At 43.5% G+C, this 21,762-nt stretch overlaps 1 protein-coding gene across 2 annotated transcripts in view; it reads right to left on the bottom strand.

The window, feature by feature from the left end:
* ANTXR1 (ANTXR cell adhesion molecule 1) overlaps positions 1–21,762 on the bottom strand; it is a 194,068-nt gene that overhangs the window by 125,323 nt on the left and 46,983 nt on the right. For both annotated transcript variants that reach the window (XM_030551979.1, XM_030551980.1), the window contains exons 10-12: positions 19,692–19,790; positions 2,267–2,336; positions 158–236 (exon numbers count right to left, since the gene is read on the bottom strand). In XM_030551979.1, the coding sequence (XP_030407839.1) occupies positions 158–236; positions 2,267–2,336; positions 19,692–19,790 (248 nt within the window). The remainder of the gene's footprint in view (positions 1–157; positions 237–2,266; positions 2,337–19,691; positions 19,791–21,762) is intronic.

Genomic DNA, 21,762 nt, shown 5'->3' on the forward strand with positions numbered 1-21,762 from the left:
GGTAGTGCACGAGGGCTGTGCATAAGAACTCACCATTAAGGCATAGAGGGGGCTCCTTAGCATACCACTCACCCAAGCACCACTACTAGTACAGCTTAGATATGGTTTAGAACCATTTTGCTACTGAATCATTTTATGCACAAAAGTTGAAACTTACACAGTGTGTGCTGGAGATGATGACAGAGCTTGAGATGAAACTGAGGCCGTCATTCATGCTGACTTGAAGAGCTGCCTCCCTGCAAAAACAAAACAAAATCAAGATAGCCATCTGCCATGCTGCATCAGACACATGCCCCCCTTGAATCTAGGATCCTGTTATCAGGCTCTGGCCAGTGCCTGAGGTTTCAAACATAGGCTAATTCCCCTCATCCTCACTGCCCTATACTGCCATATTGTAATGCACTCAGCCAACTGTCCAATGTATTATATGGAGAAAAAATTGACACCGCTGAGAAAAGAAGGGAGCAAAATGCTTCCTCTTCATTCCCTTAGTTCTAGGCCCAACCTAGCCTTAGCACAATTTAAAGCAGCTTCAGAGCTGCTCTATATTTTCCTTAACTGGCTGTATTATCTGGTATCTCCACTATCTGCTTTCAGGTTTGCCCTAGATCTTACCTGCTACTTACAAGTCTGCCTTGTGCTCCTTAATCTCACTAGTCATTAAATGTCTGTACTTTTGGGGTAACAATTGTCTGTTCTGTTTATTAGGGTCAGAACATACATACAAACTCCCTCTCCAGGAATAACAACAGGGTATTCCCCACTCCCATATAAAGAACTGTTTTCCCTCTACTAACTGACACAGGATTTAAAATTACATTATCTTCCTCAAGCTCTGTACTTTCTATTCCAATTGGGAATAAAACACACCAACACTCTCATGTGAATAGAGCTCAGTTCATCGGACGAGATGAAATCACAAATATGTTAAGCACCACGGAGTACAGAGTGCAAAGCCCAAAACAAGGGACATGAGAACTGGGGACAAAGCATTGTCTAGTGAAGGGTTCCTACTATGGAGTGAATTTCCAGAGGAGACTAGACTAATCTAGAATCTGCCTGTCTTTAGGGAAAGTTGCAAAAAACTCTCTTACTACCATATCGCATTTCCATCATAACCAGAATGGCATTTACATCATCAGCACCGCTCTGCTTGCTTCCCACACAAAATGAAAAACAGAAATGCCTTCCTCAAGCAGAATTCCTATAACCCAAAAGGAAGAGGAAGGAATGATTCCATGAACTCTACTAGGTACCTTGCTGTTGCCAATCCAATGCACGTGAAAAGAGATCGGATACTTTGGTGATGGACAGCAGTACAAAATCTTTGGATACAGTGGAAAGCTTGGAATGCACCTGCCTGCCTTATCATTATGGTGATGTTACGATGGGAGAGGTGGTGGGAAGAGGCAATGGGACACAAAAAGCAACATACATTTAAAAAAAAAATTGTATGAGCTCTTAAACCTATTAACAGGCCAGATTCACAGAGTCTGCAGGTGATGGCTGATTTCTTGCAGCTCCAGCTGCAATGCTTCATTGTAGTATAACATTTAGTATAACAGTGTGCAGAAGAACTGAGCAGATGCAGTGACTGCTGTCCATTAATAAAGTTGTCTTTTAAAATCAAGGAATGATGATGCGCTGCAGAACTTCTAGAGCTGTGCAGTATAGGCAGTCAGAGTCAAACTAATTCAGCATTGTCTCCCATGCTTTGAGCCAATCATGCCATCCTTCTTCACATAAGTGGGAGAAGAGTCAATGATAACTGAGTCAATGCCACTTCAAATCAATTGACTTGAATGGCTCTGGATCTGGATTTCTAAATGGAAGAAGGCAGCAGGACTTGGCCCCTTCTGTCTTATGACCAGTTCTCCCCCTTTTTTACTGTCTCCCAACTCCCAAAGATCAGCAGATTTTCACAAAATCCCTTTGTTTGGATCATATCTTGAGTCACAGGAGCATTGGAGGCTCAATACCTCACTGTCTAGCTTTACACTATTGAGATAATTTCAGAGAGAGCTTCTAAGGCTACTGTTTTACAATTAAGATATGATCTAGTCAGTCCTGACGTCCATACATGACCAACAGACTGCGCTTCAGTTTTCCTGCGTGGAATTTGTGGGCTAGGGAGGAACTATGGCCCAGTTTAATAGCGAATACAGGGATGTGTGTTAATTAAAAGCAGGCAAATCAATTATTCTTCCTCAGGCAATAAATGGGATCAGTCAATTTCAAATGCTGGAGGGTCTCTCTAAAAACTTACATGCCAACTTCTCGTAATACAGGTGCTGGGCAGAGCAAATAGGTATCTTCTACTACGAAAGGTTTCTCATCTGGAGAAAGAAAGAGAGAAAGTGGTCTGATGTGTGAAGAGATTGGTAATGCATCATTTAGAAGTTAGGATTACTGTAAATTTTACATCTTAATTCTCTCTCATGGCATATAAATAGGCTTTGAAGGATTCGATTTTTATCTGTAAACACCAGTAAATGTCTGTTTCGCTGTACACATACAAACTGATGAGGAAATATTTCCATTGATAATAGCTAAAATGTAGAGTTAAACAAAGTGAGAAATATGGTGCTTGAGAACTTGTTAGAGTTTAATGTAAAGATATTTATTTTGTACAGTCTGACATGCATTGTTCACAATTTGTGTTTTAATGGTTATCAAACCTTATTTTTTTTTAATATCAGCATCAAACTGTCATTAAATAATTATTGGTTGACACTCTCCTAGGTGACAACCCCATTAATTTTCCACTGTGAAAATTTAAGTTGATAAAAACTGGGAAAAAATTGCTTAAAGTCCATAGTCTTGTGCAACTGTGAAAATGTAAATAGATACACATAAAAGGAAGATTAAAAATAGATGTCTCTCAAAATTATTTAAAAAAAATCAAATTCTGCCAAACCTATATATAAACACAAGGAGTAGGGCTGGAAATCTAGTAGTCAGACTGCAATGAAGGGAATTTAGATTGGGATTTTCAAAGGAGCCTTATGGGAATTAAGCATCCAGCTCCCATTGACACTCCTAACTCCCTTAGAACTCTTTGGAAATGGTAATCTACATTTTTAACTTTTCAACCCTCAGAAAGGATTAAGGATTTGAGCAGGGGATTGGATTAGATGCCTCTTGAGGTCTCTTCCAACCCTGATATTCTAGGACCCTATAATTCTAAGGTTTGAATGAGGTTCAGGTAATCTATTTCACCTGAACTGATTTCCTGGATCAAGAGAAAAAACAGTCAGCATGTGCACGCATCTGTCTAGGCATTCATAACATGTTCATCACTGTAATATCACTAGTATAACCATTAAAGCCTAGCACTGGAAGTAGAGAGATCCAGCTTCTGTTCCTGATTCTACCAATAAGTAACTGCAACCCATATCTTAGCAAAGCAGCTGTGCAGATGAATAACTTCAAGCACATGAATAGTTCCACTGAGATCAATGGAACAGCTTACATGCATAAAGTTACCCACATTTTTCTGGTTTGGGACCTGTCTGACTTTGGGCAAATTCTATAAATGCTCCATGCCTCAGTTTCCCTAGCTGTATAATGATAATAATCTTTATCTTTTTGGGGACTTCATTCAGGGTAGTAAAGTGCTTTGAGATCCTCAAGGAGAAAGCAAACCAGAAGTGCTGTGTACTAAAGGTATCCTTGTACATAGCTTATAAAGGGTTCATTATTGCTATATTGAGTTCCAGCATCACAAGAGGTTGTTTATAACTAGAAGTGGCTGAAAAAGGAAATGTCCATTTCATGGGAAATTTCATTCAACCTGACACTATAGCCTGAACCCTACATGACTGAATGCTGCTCTCATTGCTAGAACACAAAAATTGTCTTCACAGCTCAGGCCTGGACAATATGGGCTAGCTTCTCTCCCCCTGTTCTGGCCATTTTGCCCTGCCTGACAGAATCTGGCCCTAAATGGCTAGCTGAGAATCCCCGAGTGCAAGAGAACTCCCAACTCATATAAATTGACAAAGACAGTTCCAATGCCAGCTCCCCTATCCTGGCATAGAGGGGACATGATGAGGAAGAATCTGGACCTCTCTCTCTCTATAGCTGGTTGCTTCACAATCATGGCAATTTGTCACTCAAAATTTACAACAAACTGGACAACACTTGGGGGTCAGATTTTAAGAATTGTTCTGCATCCATAAACTATTAATAATACCTAGCACTTTTCATAAGTAGATCTCAATATATACTACAAAGGAGGTTAGTATAATTATCCCCATCTTACAGATGGGAAAACTGAGGCACAGAGCGGGCCAGAGACTTATCCAAGGTCACCCAGCAGGGCTGGGAACTGAATCCAGGGCTCCTGAGTCCCAGTCTAGCGCTTTATCCTCTAGGCCACTTCACCTCTCACTAAAAGCAACAGCAGCTGGTAGGTATGGAACATCCCTAAAAAAAAAGGTAGGATCCTAAGTAGGAGTTGAGCTATTTTGAAAATCTGGCCCTCTGTTTTTAGGGAATCTTGAGCAAGCTGGAATTCCAAACTGATCATCAGTATTTGTTAGTTGTATGACCAGAGCTCCTAGGAGCCCTAGTCATGGACTAGGACCCCCAGCTCTTTTCGCCCATCATGCTAGGTGCTGTACAAAACACAGAACCAAAAGACAGTCCCTGCCCCAAAGAGCATCAGAAAGAGGCAAACTTTGAAGCTGAACAGAGTGCTGCAAATGTCCAGCAAAGATTTTCTTCAGCAGCTTCTGACCTCCTTTAAACTTTCATTGGTCACACTCGAGTTGTTTCCCCCAGTGCAGGCCAACCCACAGCAACCCTCTGTGAAACCATGGCCCTCTCCTCAGTGGTTAGCTCAGCAGGGCTCACTGGGAAATGAGGCAGTACAGCATATTTTCCTGCAACCCCATGAAGTTCTGAGGAGGTGAAGCAGATACTGATCACAGGGTTTTTATGGCCTTGCAGCTAGCAACATAAAACCCTCCAGAGGCTGGAAGCAAACAACAGCAGAAGAGAATTCTCTCCATGACATTTCTATGGCAGCTTTTCTTATTGAAGATAAATATATATTATTTTGCAGTATTGTTCCATGGTACCCTCCCAGTACATCTGACACCCTCATGTGTTTTCCTGCTATAGCACATTTTGAAAGAGGATTTTCCAAAGCCAGTTGGGAAATGTTTCTTTTTATTCCCATGGAAAATTTCAACAATAATGAGGAAAAAAAGTTCGTTTTCATGAAATTTTTCTTAAGAAGTTTTCATTCAAAAAAAGCAGGGGGAGCGGTTGGGAGGCTTTCTGCCACAACAAAATAAAGTGTTAGAGGTTTTTGAGGGGGGACGGGAGTTTGACCAAAAAACTAAAAAATGTTGCCAGAGTTGGACATTTCCCATACATTTCCATTTTTATCAAAAATAAGTTGTGAAAGAAAAATTTCAATGAGCTCCATTATTTTCAGTGATGGGTCAGATCTTGGCATATGGATTTTGTGCACAAGGCTCAGCGGATGAGAGCTGGTTTTAAGCCACTGTTACTCTCCCCTGAACCTGTGCCCACCAGGTGCTAATTTGGTGCCACGCTTACTCTGCCCAGACCCCCAAGGGGATTGCCAGGGTATAGGGAGCTACATTGACAAGCTTCTTGCTTTGGGAAGATGCGGGGGTGGGTTGGAAGGAGGTTGGCAGAGAGGCTGGCTTTACAGCATCAGAAGTTTTCCCAACACTAGCTACAGACCCTTTAAGCCATGTGTAAGCCAAGTGGAGATCAGAGTTGGACTGCAGGAGGTATACAATCTATAGGTGACCTTTCGCATCCACCTCACACAGGTGTAACCGGGTGCAAGACAGAGGAGAATCAGGCCCTGGGACCATAAACACCCTTAGGAGCCTGATTCTATTCTCACTTATACCAGTGTAAATCAGGAGTAACTCTAGTGAAGTTAATGAACCATATCAATGCATGTGACAGCAGAATGAGGTCTCATGTCAGTCAGATAGGCCACTTTCTTCTTCTAAAACACCAAGGTAAAAGGCAAAGAACATGCGCTCTCCAGCATTTAAAGCACTAAAAGCTGCTTTTGTTTTGCAAGGCTTTTTGCTGAGAATATTTCACAAGTATTTTGTTTCTCTCCTCTCCTCTCCACTCCATTTCTTCTCCCAAAATTAAATCTACTCTCCTCTAGAAAGTTTATCTGTCTTCTAGTCCCTAGGGCCTACCCTAGCTCATAGCTGGTAGGTTTCGCTATGGGGAGGGATTGTTTTGTTTGGAGAATGTTTTGTTTCACAGCAGAAATGAGTAACTAACTCCTTCCTGCCCCCCCCCTCCCGGCCCAAAACAAAAGATGATCCATTTGGTTTGCATAACTCTAGTCATCTGACTCCTTCCTGGAAAACTGCATTGGGAAACAAAACAAAAATGCCTTTCATCTGCTATTCAGTTTGTCTGTGCAAGATGCATTTGAAACGATGCTGCTCCTCTTTTCAGGCTGCAGAAAAAGGGGCTGTATTCCTCTGCAGGGAGAGACAGGCCAAAACATTAACAATCTTTGGACTTTGTGGCTTGGGACTTGTCTCAGTTCACAAGATACATGGAAGAGCCGTTGGTGGTAGAATAATCAGGTAGTCAGGGCATTAGATGGGAGACAAAAGACTTGAATTCTGTGCCTGGCTCTGTCATGGACCGGCTGTGCGTCATTGGGAAAGTCACTTCACCTCTCTAAGCCTCCATTTCATTGATTTAGAATAGATCATAAGCTCTTTAAGATCAGGAACTCTCTCTTCATACAGTCCTGCCTAAAGGCCCCATTGTGCTAGATCCGCTATCCACATATAATAATACAGATTTCCTGACCTTACGAGCTTACAAATCTAAACAGGAATCAGTGCAATGGTTCAAAATGTCCTTATTGGCCGTCTGAGTAGAGAAGACAAGGTACAATGGGCAGGGCGGCTCTAGCTTTTGTGCTGCCCCAAGCACGGCAGGCAGGCTGCCTTCGGCGGCTTGCCTGCAGGAGGTCCCCAGTCCCAAGGATTCGGCATACCCGACACCGAATTACTGCCGAATCCACAGGACTGGGGACCTCCTGCAGTTATGCCACTAAAGGCTGCCTGACTGCCACCCTTGCAGGCACTAGCAGGGCGCCCCCCGTGGCTTGCCACGCCAAGCACGTGCTTGGAGCACTGGTGCCTGGAGCCGCCACTGGCAATGGGTGGACACCAACCAACTGTTTAACCGAGGGGTACATTTCCAGGGCAGTGTGTGTATGGGAAGCTTTCTTGCTGCAGCTCACACAAATCTGTTCTCTGCACAGAGGCCCTCATGCAATAAGGAACCTTCCACCAGCACTTAAACTCATGCAGTCGACTCTTTAACCTTTAATTCACACTTCTCTGGCTCAAAGAATATTTACAGCCTATAAAACCAACTGATCCCCACTTGAAGACTGTTCCTTTCTGCTTCTGACCTTGGCGAGCTTCTGCCAATTGCCTTACACTGAGCCAGCCCTGTCTTCAATCTGTAACCTTAGGATGAAAAAAATTCCAGACATACACTGCACTTCACAGGAAGCTCAGAATGGATGTTTTGATGGAACATAAAGGAGCAAAATGACCCAAGCAGAGCCACCAAAAAAAGGTAGAACTACTTTCATATAACCATCAGGCCAGCTTTGGATTAGAAGCTAACTCTGTAGAGACAACTGGAGGACAGAGCGAATGGGGACAGCATGAAGGCTAAGACAAGGATTTTAAAAACTAACTAGTGATTGTTACTGTTTATTATTTGCATTGCAGTGGCATCTAGGAGCCCTGGTCAGGGATCAGGGCCCCTTTGTGCTAGGTGCTGTACAAACACAGAACAGAAAAAAACAACCACTCCCTCAAAGAGCGTATATAACTCTCAAATGATTTGGGGTGCCTCTCTTTCTGAGTGAGACACAATGCAAAGGGGCCTGAAAGCTCACCACTTTCTTAAAATCAGGTCTCTTTACTGTGTCTCAACTCCCTACTAATCATGTCTTTTCATCTTGGCCTTAGTGCTTGAGCCTTCATTTATTTCACTTGCCTAAAGTGTATCTTCATAAGGATCATCCAACCTTGATGTGACCCACTGTTTCTTTGTTTAATAATTGGATTGTTTGGGGGGCAGGGATCATCTATTGTATAGTGCCATAATTCAAATTCTAATAATAGTCACTGCAGTGACTCCTGAAGCAACAGGCTCCCCCCAGCAACATCTGCTCTGTGCTGGAATCTAGATGCTTCTTTGGGAAGTGTTTAAGACAGGTCTTTCTTGAGCCTTTTAACTCTTCTGCTATTCGTTCGACACCAGGCGGAGATTAAAAAGAAAAAAAGGGAGGTCAAGAAAATACCTTGGAAATCTTCACACCATCTACCAGTGATCTTTGTTTATCCTAGCTGATTTTTTTCCCCTCCCACTCTACTGCTTAGGGTAGCCCTCCAAGAAAAAAATCCTTTTTTTGACTTGAAACCCATTTGTGGGGAGGTAGGAATGCAGAAAGAGACACACTGGTGTGTTCTCAGAGCTAGAGAAATTGCCTATTAAAAGACCCCATCAGTAAGAAATGAATGTTTTGCTAATGCTGTAATGAAAGCCATGCTGAAATCATGCTATAATTTTCCTGCTTTGTATAGGAAGCCACGCTTTCTGAAACCCAAAGCCATTGCGAGGTGATTTAGGGAATGTTTGGAGGGGGAATGGGTAAAGTATAGAGCTGTGATGTCACATTCTGCATGATTTGTAGCTAGAGTGAAAGGATCTGGATGGAATCTGTTTTCTCCAGTGGGTTCATCTGTCATGCTTGGGATTTTATTTTAAATGACAACACATGCTTTAAAAAGGCTGCTAATGAAACTTGGCAGGCATTGTATTACCACTGAGTGAATTTGCTTTCACTAATAGCTGATGGCTCAGAAGGATAGCACATGCTCTAAATAGGCATCATTCCTTAGAAGAAAGCTTTAAGAACTCCAGAATGCTACATTTCCATCATGGTCCTATAGAGCTGTATCACAGCATCTCCATATCTACTGTTGTTATTATTAACAGACACTGAACAAACACAGAGCATGAGACAGTCCCTGACCTACAGAGCTTACACAGACAATCAGAGAGAGAGAGGAACTGAATTGCCCAAAGTCACACAGCAGACCAGTGGCCAAGTCCAGACCTTCAAATTCCCTGCCCAGTACTCTATCCACAGCCTGTTCTGACGTGGTGCATTACTCCAAGCTAATTACCATAACTCCATGCACGTGTAATCTGTCCTGAGAAAGGCAGCTGCATTTCCTATAGCATTGTTCATACAACCTGGATTCCATTACATTTTATGGTGCTTGCTCATACCGTTATAGAGTTCAACACTGCCATGGCAGAGAGAGAGGGCAATTAAGAGGCTTAGGCAGGGGAAGAGAGACAAGTATTCAGTAAAGGCTTGAAGTGAGATGGTGAGTCAACCAGGCAGACACAGATTAGAAAAACAGGAGCTGTGGAGCATAAGGCTCTTGCACTAATGCTGGCCAGGCCACACGGAGCTGAGGAGAGTAAGTCAGTGTGAGGCAGCCAGAGGAAGAGGGAAGACAAGAAGTTCGTGGAAGGTAAAAATAAGAAAGTCAGGAGGAACTGCACGGGGAATTGGTGGATATGCTGGTCCGTGCAGTTCGGACCATAAACCTCACTCCCTGCTGGTATCCAGCACATACATATGTGGTCCTGTTCCTGTCATTTCTCACCTCTCGTCTGACACCAACTGCACCCATGGAAACAGGATGTCATGTCTCTACGCTGAGATATTTTCTCCTGCCTTGTAAGTGGTGACGCACCATGAGAGAAGGGATGGCTCAGTGAGCTGACCATTAGCCTGCTAAACCCAGGGTTGTGAGCTCAATCCTTGAGGAGGCCACTTAAGGATGTGGGGCAAAATCAGTGTGTGGTCCTGCTAGTGAAGGCAGGGGGCTGGACTCAATGACCTTTCAGGATCCCTATGAGATAGGGATATCTCTATATATTTAGAGGGTGGGGGGCAGGGATAGCTCAGTGGTTTGAGCATTGGCCTGCTAAACCCAGCGTTGTGAGTTCAATCCTTGAAGGGGCCACTTAGGGATCTGGGGCAAAACTTGGTCCTGCTAGTGAAGGCAGGGGGCTGGACTCAATGACCTTTCAAGGTCCCTTCCAGTTCTAGGAGATTGGTATATCTCCAATTATTACCTTAGCTTGCCATGGCTAGCTCACTCTGCTGCATTAAGGTAAGGAGCCATTCAGTCTTGTGGACCAAGTGCTTGCCTAATCATCAGAAGACATAGGTTCTACCCCTGGCTCTGCTATTAACCAGCTGTGTGACCTTAGGCAAGTCACTTCACCTCTATTTTCTCTCACACTCTTTGTCTGGCTAGTCAGCTTATAAACTCTTTGGTGCAGGGACTGTCTCTTGTTTTGTGCATGTACAATGAGTCCATTATTTTGTTTGGGACATCCAGGCGATCCTGGAGCATAAGAACAGATGGAAGTCTTTTAGCAATACAAGTGATTCAGGTAGATTGTAATTAGAATCTCTCTGGATAAATCCATTTGAGCCCGTACAATTCATAGATTCTAGGACTGGAAGGGACCTCGAGAGGTCATTGAGTCCAGTTCCCTGCCCTCATAGCAGGACCAAATACCGTCTAGACCATCCCTGATAGACATTTATCTAACCTACTCTTAAATATCTCCAGAGATGGAGATTCCACAACCTTCCTAGGCAATTTATTCCAGTATTTAACCACCCTGACAGTTAGGAACTTTTTCCTAATGTCCAACCTAAACCTCCCTTACTGCAGTTTAAGCCCATTGCTTCTTGTTCTATCCTTAGAGGCTAAGATGAACAAGTTATCTCCCTCCTCCTTATGACACCCTTTTAGTGAAAAGTGTTTCTAAGAGTTCCTGCCATCTGCAGAAAAATCCTGCTGGTGGATGTACAGCTGATCGCAGGCCAGCTCAGCCAGTCACTCACAACTTCAGCACTCACAACTTTTTCTCTTTCTTTTTATTGTTCATCTTGTAACTATGAACATTACAAATTGATTCTCTCACCTCTCCTCATCATCATCCTTTGCCAATAAGTAATGGGCTTAATTTGCAGCAAAGATGATTTAGGTTAGATATTAGGAAAACCTTTCTAGCTCTAAGGGTGATTAAGCTCTGGAACAGGTTTCCAAGGGAGGTGGTGGAATCTCCATAATTGGAGGTTTTTAAAAACAGGTTGGACAAACTCCTGTCAGGGATGGTCTAGGCTTACTTGGTCCTGCCTCGGAACAGGGGTCTGGACTTGATGACCTCTCAAGGTCCCTTCCAGCCCTGTATTTCTATGATTCTGTGTATAATCCCAATAAAATATAAACTGAAATCTATTAGCTCCATGGCTTTAATGATCTCAGTGAGTTTTGTCCATCTTGTTTTGAGTTCCATTTCAGCCGATCTAAGGTTTTAGGAACTGCTGGTTTAATCTTATCTTTAAAATAAGCATCTTGCCTGATATAATCAGGTGCTGAGAGGTTTCAAACAAACAAAACAGCCAAGCTATCCAGCCCCCTCATATGGTTCCCATTAATCCCTAACTGAGTTAACTCATATTTTAAACCTGTTACAGCCAAGTATCACACAAACACATCAAGAATGCAGGCTGGGCCTGCAGTGCTGTATTAAAAATAACAACAGGCCAAATCCTCTCTGGATACAAGTCAGCACAGCTCAAAGCTACAATAACTGTACCAGCGGGAGCAGCGCCAGGGTTTCTGACGCCCTAGGCGGACGGCCATTTTGCCGCCCCCCCGCGGGTCCGGTGGACCTACTGCAATCATGCCAGCGGATGGTCCGCGGCTGGAAAGGCTCCGGTAGAGCTGCCGCAGTGATGCCAGCGGGCGGTCCGCTGGTCTAAAGGCTCCGGTGGACCTGCCACATGTATGACTGCAGTAGGTCCGCCGGAGCCTTTAGACCAGCGCACTGTCCGCTGAAATGACTGCGGAAGCTCCACAGGAGCCTTTCCAGCAGCGGACCGTCCGCCGGCATGACTGTGGTAGGTCCACCGGACCCGCGTGCCGCCCCCCCGGCAAAATAGCCCCCCCCCCCAAAAAAATTCTGGCGCCCTAGGCCATTGCCTAGGTCGCCTAAATGGTAGCGCCGGCCCTGTGTACCAGTATTACACTGGTAGAGAATCTGGCCCAAGAACCCCAGACAGAATCTGCTGAGTTCCAGTACAAGGATGTGGCTCGCTCATGGGTCTTAGCTTTTCTCCTTGGCTTGGCAGTGGGGTGAGCGACCTTTCACCTCTAGGTTAACAAATCAAATCCAGACCAGGGCTGTGAGAAACTAGTTGACGGGTCTCGGTCCATTTCCTAGTATCTGCCTCAAACTAATCAGCTCCAAATAGCACAAGGTCCAAGGACTACCTGGGAGAGACTGACCAGGTCTTTGTACGGCCTTTGACCCCAGTGGACTTCTCTTCAGATCAGGGTTGATGCATATTGGCTGGGAGGGGACAACTTCTATGGTCACTATATCTGGTCTCTGGGTAATAGAGGACTTTGGCTTCACATTACAGGGGCACTGGAGGGAGATGCTAGATGTGTAGGCCCCTGAGGGAGTGAACCTAACAGGTAATGATCAAGTGATCTCTCTCCTGCTGTTCATCACTACCCTCTGACAAACAGAGGCTAGGGACACCATCGATTATTCCCTTCTGGCAGCAGATGGTGATGGATGCTTTTATAAATAGATAGATACAGCAAGCAAACAAAAGTGGTGGAAGAAATCCTCTTCAATCCGTCTAAGTACTAGTTCACAGTGTATGGGAGTGAGGTTACATTCACTTCAACTGGTTCCTCTTCTTGGCAAGCTAGAATTTTATCTCTCAATGGGCAGAATGCACTGAATAGCATAAAGCTGACTGATGACATTATAGTTTCATAAAAGATGTTTGGACGTTTCCTAGAATGCCTGGCCACAGAGCTAGCCAAGGCCAAGGCAGACAATTACGGAGGAGAGGCAGGTTAAAATACAGATTGTGTGTCACAGTTAACATCGCAGGGTGATAGATCTCACAGCTGTTGTGAGACAGTGCTGATGGTATTCTCTAGTCTGCTCTGGAGGAAAACGCGGATAAATTACTGAAGAGTCTTCACAGAGACTTAGGAGAAGAAGAATGGTCTAGCAGTTAGGTTGCCAGTCTGGGACTCTATAAAGCTGGGTTCTAGTCCAGCTCTGCTAGTGATCTTGGGCAAATCACTTTGTCTCTTCATGCCTCAATTCCCTATCTGAAAAATGGTGATAATAGCACTGCTCTGCCTTACAGGGGTGTTGGGAGGACAAATATCACCCCAGGGGCTCTTTACAGTAATATGAACGATGCAAGTATGGCTCACAGAGAGATAGCTATGTAGACAGACAGCTGGGAAATCTCCTAGGAATGGAAAAAATGTTTCAGAAAACCTGAACACTAACTTCAAAAGGGATGCACCAGAGACCCCACTGGCTAGGATAACAGACTGGGAGTTAGCAGATGCAGTTTCTTTTCCTAGATTTGCCACTGACACATTTGGGGCAAGTCATGGCCCCACCTGTGCCTCAGGTTCCCCCATCTCTAAAATGGGGCTAGTGACACTTTTCTGTCTCTAGGACGTGTTTTGATCATTTTGGATGAAAAATGCTAAGTATCTTCAATATTTCAAAAAAGAATTGAAGTTCAAACATCAAGATAAGGACCATATTTCCAGTTGCCCTGTAATGCAGATTCAGAGTGCTTGTTCTGAGTCCCAGCTCTTGAAGCATAAGGTTGTTTCAAAACAGCAACTTATGAACTCAGGGCAAAAAAAAAACACCAAAAAAACCAAAACTGAAATCCCTTCAACTATCAGTCTGGCCTGGGAAAAAGAGCAGCAAGGAACATATATGGAAACACTCTTCTCTTGATTTACTGAATCTTCCTCATTAGTCACTTAGTGGAGCCACGTTCCCATAGCTCTGCACAATCAATGCCCAGCTGCTCCTTGTTCTTATGGAAACTAGCAAAGCAGATTCACTGTACTGCTGCATTGTGAAAACTAGATGGAGTGGAACTGGTAATGCTATTGTTAACTAGGGATAGATGAAACGGCTCATATAAAATAGATAGCATCTGGATTTTCAGTTTTGACACTTAAAAGTTTTCTCCCCTCCGCCCCCTTCACACACACACACACTTCTGCCCATAGTTATTCTGGATTTTCTTGATTCTGGCCATCACACTTACTGACTAAAGATGGGATCAAGCTATAAAACTTGGAATTGGACACAGGGTATGAACACCCCAAACTCTCAGGGCAGACCTAGCACTGTTAAGTGTTCGGAATCTACAACACAACAAGGATTTTGTCCCCTCAGCCATGGGAAGAGAGGGAAGAACAAGATTACAAAATATCAGAGGAGTAGCTGTGTTAGTCTGGATCTGTAAAAGCAGCAAAGGGTCCTGTGGCACCTTATCAACTAACAGACATATTGGAGCATGAGCTTTCGTGGGTGAATACCCACTTTGTCGGATGCATGTAGTGGATTTTCCAGGGGTAGGTATATATATGCAAGCAAGAAGCGGAAGATTACAAAACTGCCTCATGCTCTTGCCAATATCACAAATCAGTTCACAGTTTCACTTGAGTTTTCCTTATTAAACTGGTTTACTCAGGGTTGATCCAGAGCTTACTGAGGTGAACAATGGATCTGATTGTCCCTCGGGAAATTTCAAAAGGTTTTGCTGTCCTGGATCATGATGAAAAATCAAAAACTCAAAAAGTTTTGTGAAACAATAACCCTGAAAATATTTCTGATAGAGTCAATTGAAAATTTCATTTTGATACTTTTGAAACATTTTATTTCAATGTCAACCTTTTAATTTTTTTTTAAAAAAGTATAATTTCACTAAAATTTCAAAACAAAGTTATTTTGAACTGAAAAACTAAACTTTCCATTTTGAGAATGTCAAACCAGGACATTCCAGCAATTTCAAAATTTATTTTCTTTTTCAAAATGTGTTTGAATCAGGAGCTTATAGTTAAAACTGGCCCCTTCCTGTAAACAGTTCCGGTTTTGACAAATTGGCATTTTAAAAATCTTTTGTCAGAAAATCCCCAATCAGCTCTAGGCTTCAGATCAGGCTCTTCATTTTGCATCTATCTCTTCAAAACTCCATATTTTCTTCCTGCCCATCACACAAAAAATAAAAAACAACACCTACAGTCCCAGAGAGGCTCCCTAAATAGAGAATAATAAAAATTAGCAAGGATTTGCTCCTTTTCCTTGTTTTCTGGCAGCCTCATTACTGGATTACCCCTCTAATGCCCACATGCCAGTTCATTGTTTGCTTTGTGATGGTGATGCACACAGATACGTAGGGTGGGATGGGGATCCAGCAACTTCCATTAAATAAAGCAAGAAAATAAAGAAATGTATCAATTTCTAAAAACATATGGAGTGGAGTACAACATCCCAGGTGTCCTTCTTGTCCCTAAACTGCTGTGTTTTTAGTTACCACATCTCCTTTCAGGAAGGCACATTTCCCCCTACACTCACTTGTGCCGTTTGACTTCTCTTGTACACTGAAGACTACATGTTTTCTTCCTGGACGCTGTTTGTGCAAATTCTGTTGCAATCAGTGGGAGGCATGGAGGTTGGAACTTGTCCCTACATCACTTTAGGTCAACAGGAAAATGCCCATTACTCCAGGGTCTGAGAACCTAAGAGCTGGAACTGAGGCATGGAGAGACTAAGTGACTTGACAAAGGTTACAAAAGAAGTCTTTGGTGAAGCAGGGAATAAAATCCAGGTCTCCCAAATCCCAGGGTAGCAACACAACCATTGACCCATCCTCCCTCATCCCCCTCCAAGTTCTAATTCTGAAACTATCTGTTTAGATTATGGCTGCCCTGCCTGCTTTCTATGTATGTAGCAGGGCCTGATTGCTCATGGTCAGCAATGATTAAATAGCACGTGCTTGCAAGAACAGGTTGTCTGCTGCAATGATCTTGCCAGAATCCAGATGGGCAATTATACTCAGTCCACCTGTAATTGTCCCTGTAATTTACACTGGACAAATTATTCTTCACTTTCTGTCGTGTAGTGTTGGGGTGCAAGCATACTGTTATCCTGGCTGCTCACCTTCTACCTCCAAAACAGATGCATTTAACCAATGGATTTAGTGATTTTCTTCTCTTACGTTGTTTGTAGAGTGATTTGGGGATCCACAGATGAAAAGGTACTACAGAAGGGGCTGCCTCTAACCCCATGCAATGTGTTGTTATATCAAAATGACTCGAAAATTATCACATCACTGCTCTAATTTTATCTCATTTATAGCACATTCTGTACTGGAATTTAGCTTTCAAGAAAGCAGCTAGGCACCAACTCATTGTCATGCAAGTCTGCTGTCACTTTCACTGTTCTTCTAGCTCAGTTAAATGCTTGCAAGTTTCATCAAGGCCCAGGGGTAGGAGTCAGATGACCCAAGTCTTACTCTCAGCTCTTCCAGAGATATTAAGGAAGTCACTGATGGACAGATTCAGATACAGAGGGCCTGGTTCTTCACTGTGCCCAAGACATACAAATAAAGTTGCAGTTGTATGTACGTTGTCTGCTTTGTGGGTTTTAAGCAATGTCCCCTCTCTGTTGACCACCATGCCCAGAAGACTTCTCATACCCCAACAACCACTAGCATGGCTTGCAAACAGGAGAACAAATATAAATCAGACCTCTTCTGCAGAGCCTCAACTGCCTTCAGGTTTCTCAGCCAAGACTTTTTAGTAAACATTGCTTCCATTCAGAGCTGTAGCTCTTCAAGCATAGGTAGGGTTTACAATAAAACAGCTGCATTGTAAGAACATTGCTGTGCTTCTTTCACAATATTTCATATGATTCTGTGGAGCCACCAATGGCATTAGAGTATAATTTAACAGCTAGTCCAATCCTTAATCTCTCCCACCCGTCACACACACGTGCTTCGCGAATCCTCTCCTTGTGTGGTCCCAAAATTAGAATGCCGCTGAACATGCTCACATGACTATTCTTCTATAAGTCAAAGGGCTGTGAGGCCTTGGGCCTCCGAAAAGGCTCTCAGACCCAGAGGATGCTCAGGAATGAGGCCTTGGAATAGATGAGAGAGTGTCAAAATTTTCACACCAACATTTTTTGACAAAATGGAAATTTTCACATAGAGAGAATCCTGTTTTTGCAGAAAATGTTCATATTTTCATTGAAAGCAAAAACCAGAAAGCTAAAATAATTTTCAGTTTTCAGCAACCAAAACCTGATTTTTTTTGCCTTTATATTGACTTTTTAAAAAAAATTTAAATAAAAACCCAAACAGAAAATTTTCAGAAAAAAATGAAACCAAAGATCCATTTCCCTTTAAATTTGAATGGTAAAAAAAAGTAATTTCCTTTACAGCTATAGAGCAGAGCTATGTGAGACTTCATAACAGAGAGGGGCCCAAACCAAACCCTTGATCTGAACTCCACTGAGCTTTGGAGCACTCCAGATCTGAGCAGGACACTTTGTGGCTCAGCCGCATCATTGGGGTAGAAGCCAAACCAGGCTCAGTGCTTTCATGTGGCCTTGATCCAGAGCTCAGGATTTTCTGATGTGTCAGTTTTCTTTTGAGGGTTCATAACGGAAAGCAAGAATCTGAGAGCTGGCTCTGCAATTCTTCCTCTTGAAACCCACCTCTCCCCTGTTGCACCCAGTATGCAGCTGCAGCTCCCATCGCTGGCCTGTTGGCACAACTGATGCTGATATCTGGTGACCAGCCACCTCTTCAATGAGCCCCACTCACCCTGTGAGTGATTTTGCTTGCGTCTCCTTCCCCACCTCACTGTTCCAGCTTTCCCACTGACAGTGCTCACCTGAGCCCTACTACTTCCCTTCCTACTGTCTCAGAGAAAAGAAATCCAGGTTGGAAACAGTTAACCTATGACCAACCAGATATCCTGCTTATAACCAAGCAATAGAACACTGGAAGAACTAGGAACTTTGCCTTCTAGGAATGTCTGGCAGACCAGTAGACACAAGTTACACTCCTTAAGTCTCAGACTCACAAGCATACCTGTTCTGACCTCTTCTCCTCATTCTTTGCAAGGCAGACAGCCACGGTAAGATGCTCTTAGGTTTTAACTAGCAAATTACACAGACACCCAAAGGGAGAACTGGGACCTTCAACGTGCTCAGATGAGTTCTGTGTGCAAGCACTTGGTTTTAATTTCCTTTGAATCAGCCAATTAGCTCAACACTGTTCAGTGCCATCATCAACACTTGGGCTATTACAAGGATCAGGAAATCTCTGCTGTCAGGAAAGCTGTCCAGCTTGATGCAGCTTTGTCAAACAAGAGTGAGCAAGTCCAGTGCTCGGCCATTTGACTTTGATGTATTGTAAGAGAAAAAATTCTTATTCTTTGAAGGGTCAAGCCCTGTTCTCAATCTATCAGCTTTTGCATTGGTTTCACATTGTGCAAGATGAATTCTCCCCTCTCTTATGGTGTTAGAAATGGTTCTCAAACCCTAGCTGACTCACAGGAATACCAGAGCAGACAGAAAATAAAAATATCTATGACTCAACAGCTCCTTTCATCCAGGTGAAGCCCAAAGCACTAACTGCTTGCTACACACTGGGCCTAACTCTCTCTTCTACTAGTATACAGTAAGAGTCACACCACTGAGGCCAATGGAGTTTTACTGGTATAAGGCAGGTCTCAAAGACTGTTAACTCTTTGGGGCTGGGATTGTCTTTGTGTTCTGTGTTTGTGTAGTGCCTCACACAATGGGGTCCAGATCTATGACTAGGGCTCCTAGGCATACAAATAATAAAAAGCAAGAGGAGAAACAGATCCACTCTAGACTCACCCTTCCCACAATATCTACACAGGAACCCTCATATATATACGAAGGATATCTCTCCCCCTGCCCCACAATTCAAGTGTCTCCATTCATATACTCACTGTCACAGGTCTAATACAGGCAAAACACTGGGTTTATCATGTGACATGAATGTCATCTCTTACCGATGGAACTTCTAAAAGTGGATCAAATCTTTCTTGTGAGCCCAGGGATGGATAAGGGTCCTATTTCCATTTTCCTGAAAGAGGTCTGGGGTTGGGAGGAAGGATGACTGTCTTTCAAGTTTTACTGCTTGGCATAATCTGTTTAACTTTTAAACCAACAGAATAGGCCGCCTTGTCTTTTGCCCATATTGAACATAGCAGCAGTGAAAAGAGTGCTGAACTATTCAGTGCATCTGGAGCCAATTTATGCAGTTCTTAGCTATTAGCTACAAAATCCTCTTAGGGCCAGCTCTGTTCCACCCATGCAAGATGCAGCAAAGGCTGCCGTAGTTGCCAGGAAAACTTAGATGTGTTTTTATTTGGGATACAGCACTCTGCATTCACACTGCCTGTCCACCAAACTGTGTTAGTCCCTCATTGGTGTGCACCTCCCTGCTCATTCATATCTGACTAAGCCATGCCCAGGGAGAGGTTTTCTTTCAGTTCACTGCAACACAGGCACTAGCCCTGAGCTGCAACATCCTACATTGAAGAGCTCTCCCTCTCAGGTCAATAACCCCCAGAGAAACTAAACTGTCAAAGTCTTTTGGAGGAAAACAGCCACTAGTGAAGGTATAATAACAAACTACTCACTGATAGTAACCGTTTCATTGATCCTGAAGCTGCAGAGCACTCGATCGACGTTCCGGGCATGTCGGAAACCATTCCCTCTCACCACGACTTGGAACGATTCTAAGGCAAAGATTAAATGGATTATTTGCCTCGCATCAGTAATAATGAGGACTAGTTAGAGCTGGTCAGACAACAGACAATTTCTTCCTGAAAGAAATTTCTAACGAAAAGTCCTGGGCCTTGTCTACACTCCAAAATTAAGTCAACCTAACTTATGTCAGCATACAGCCGCCGCAGTAGTTATATCATTTATGCGTGTCTACACTTTGCTCCTTCTGTCAGCAGTGCATGTCCTCACCAGGAATGCTTCCATCGATTATACTGGCAGTGTGGAGCGTTGTGGGATGGCTCCCGAAAGCCAGTATCAATCGATGTAAGCAATGCAGTGTCTACACTGATGCTGCATCGACCTCACTACATCAGTCGTGACTCTATGCTGCTCATGAAGGTGGTGTTACTAAACTGGCACAGAGAGGCAGTTACATCATTGGGAGCCAAATTTAAATGAAGACACTTCCACAGCTAGGACAATGCAAGGCAGCCTACATCGACCTTACCCTGTAATGCAGACCAGGCCTTGGTTTGAAATTTTTCAGTCCAAGGTCTCAGTTTTCCTCTGGCAAGTTTCAAATTGATTAAAAAAAAATAATAATAATTTTCATTTTGAATTGACATTTCAAAACAATGAATTTTTTTTTGTTCTGTTTCAACTTAATATATTTTGGGGTTTTTAAACCAAAAACTTGAAATGAAACATTTTAAGTGGACTTGAAACAAAAATTTTCATTTCAACATCTTCTGCAGGAAAAATAAAAAGTTTTCACCTGAGTTGACATTTCCCTGTGGAAAATTTGGTTTTGATGAAACCGTATTTTTCAGAGGAAGGAAAACTTCCCCTATGGCAAATTTTGACCATTTCCCTAGAAATCTGCCAAACTGTCGCAGTCCCCATGTGTCTGTTCCACACTCTACAATACTAGCTTGCAAGATGGACACAAATGCTTAGCTAGACTGTGTCTAGTCCTGCACCAGTGGGGAAATCTAGCATGCTTGGATTCGGCATGCTAGTCACAATCACAGCCCTGGTGTTCCTCAAGGCCTTGCTGATGTTCTTTCTACTGCTGGATACTACCCCATCTCTATTGGTGGGTAGCAGCAAGGGGAGTGCTAGCTTAGACATTTTAAGTATCACAGTGAGCAGAGACTTGCTTTGAGTAAGCATGGTTAGATAATGTGTGGTTAAAGCACCAGCAGACTCCTGGATTCCTAGCTACAATCTTACTTCCAGTGTTGCTGCAACTGGAGCTGAACCAACAATAGCAATGATGGGAAAGACTGATGACATTCCTGCACACAAAGGATATGCAACAAGGGTTACCCTTGTCCATGCTCCCAGAAACCTCTTGGTGGAGTCAGGAAGTTCTGCAGCTCCATATGACCTATGGCTATGGGCAGCAAAGCTACTTTTGTAGCTGAGTGTGGCAAATGGCCAATGCTATTGTGGTGAGTCCGTGCTTTTCCTTGGTGTGGTGGGTCAGAGTTAGGGTTAGCCCTTGTCTTGGGCTCCTCAAGTGCCCTGCAGGGGGAGAGAAGGAGACCAGGGAAGGGACCCTTCACCCCCCTACTCAGGTCCAAGCCCCTTCGGCTTCACAGGTTTCTTATCCTCTTCCTCCTGGGCAGGGTTTCTCTTGGTTCTCTATGCTGGGGGAGTCCCTCTGCCCTGTTTGGGTGGGGGCTCCCTTCGCTTGGTATTCTAATCCTTTGATCAACACCTCCAAACTACAGTCAGCTCTCCTTCCATCTGCCTGTCTCACTGAAGCAGAGGTTTTTATTAGGTCTCAGGTGGGGCCTTAATTGGCTCCAGGTGCTCTAATTAACCTGTAGTAACCTTTCCTTAGTCTACAGGGAATAAGGCTCTGGTCATCCTGGGGTTTATATACCTCCCATCAATCACTCTCCTGCTGCCCTCTGGCCCTGCTGTATCACATGAGGTAGAGAGTAATAGAACAATCTGTGCTCTGTAACCTTTGTG

The sequence above is a fragment of the Gopherus evgoodei genome, chromosome 2, assembly GCF_007399415.2.
Source record: "Gopherus evgoodei ecotype Sinaloan lineage chromosome 2, rGopEvg1_v1.p, whole genome shotgun sequence".
In the NCBI taxonomy this organism is placed as follows: Eukaryota; Metazoa; Chordata; order Testudines; family Testudinidae; genus Gopherus; species Gopherus evgoodei.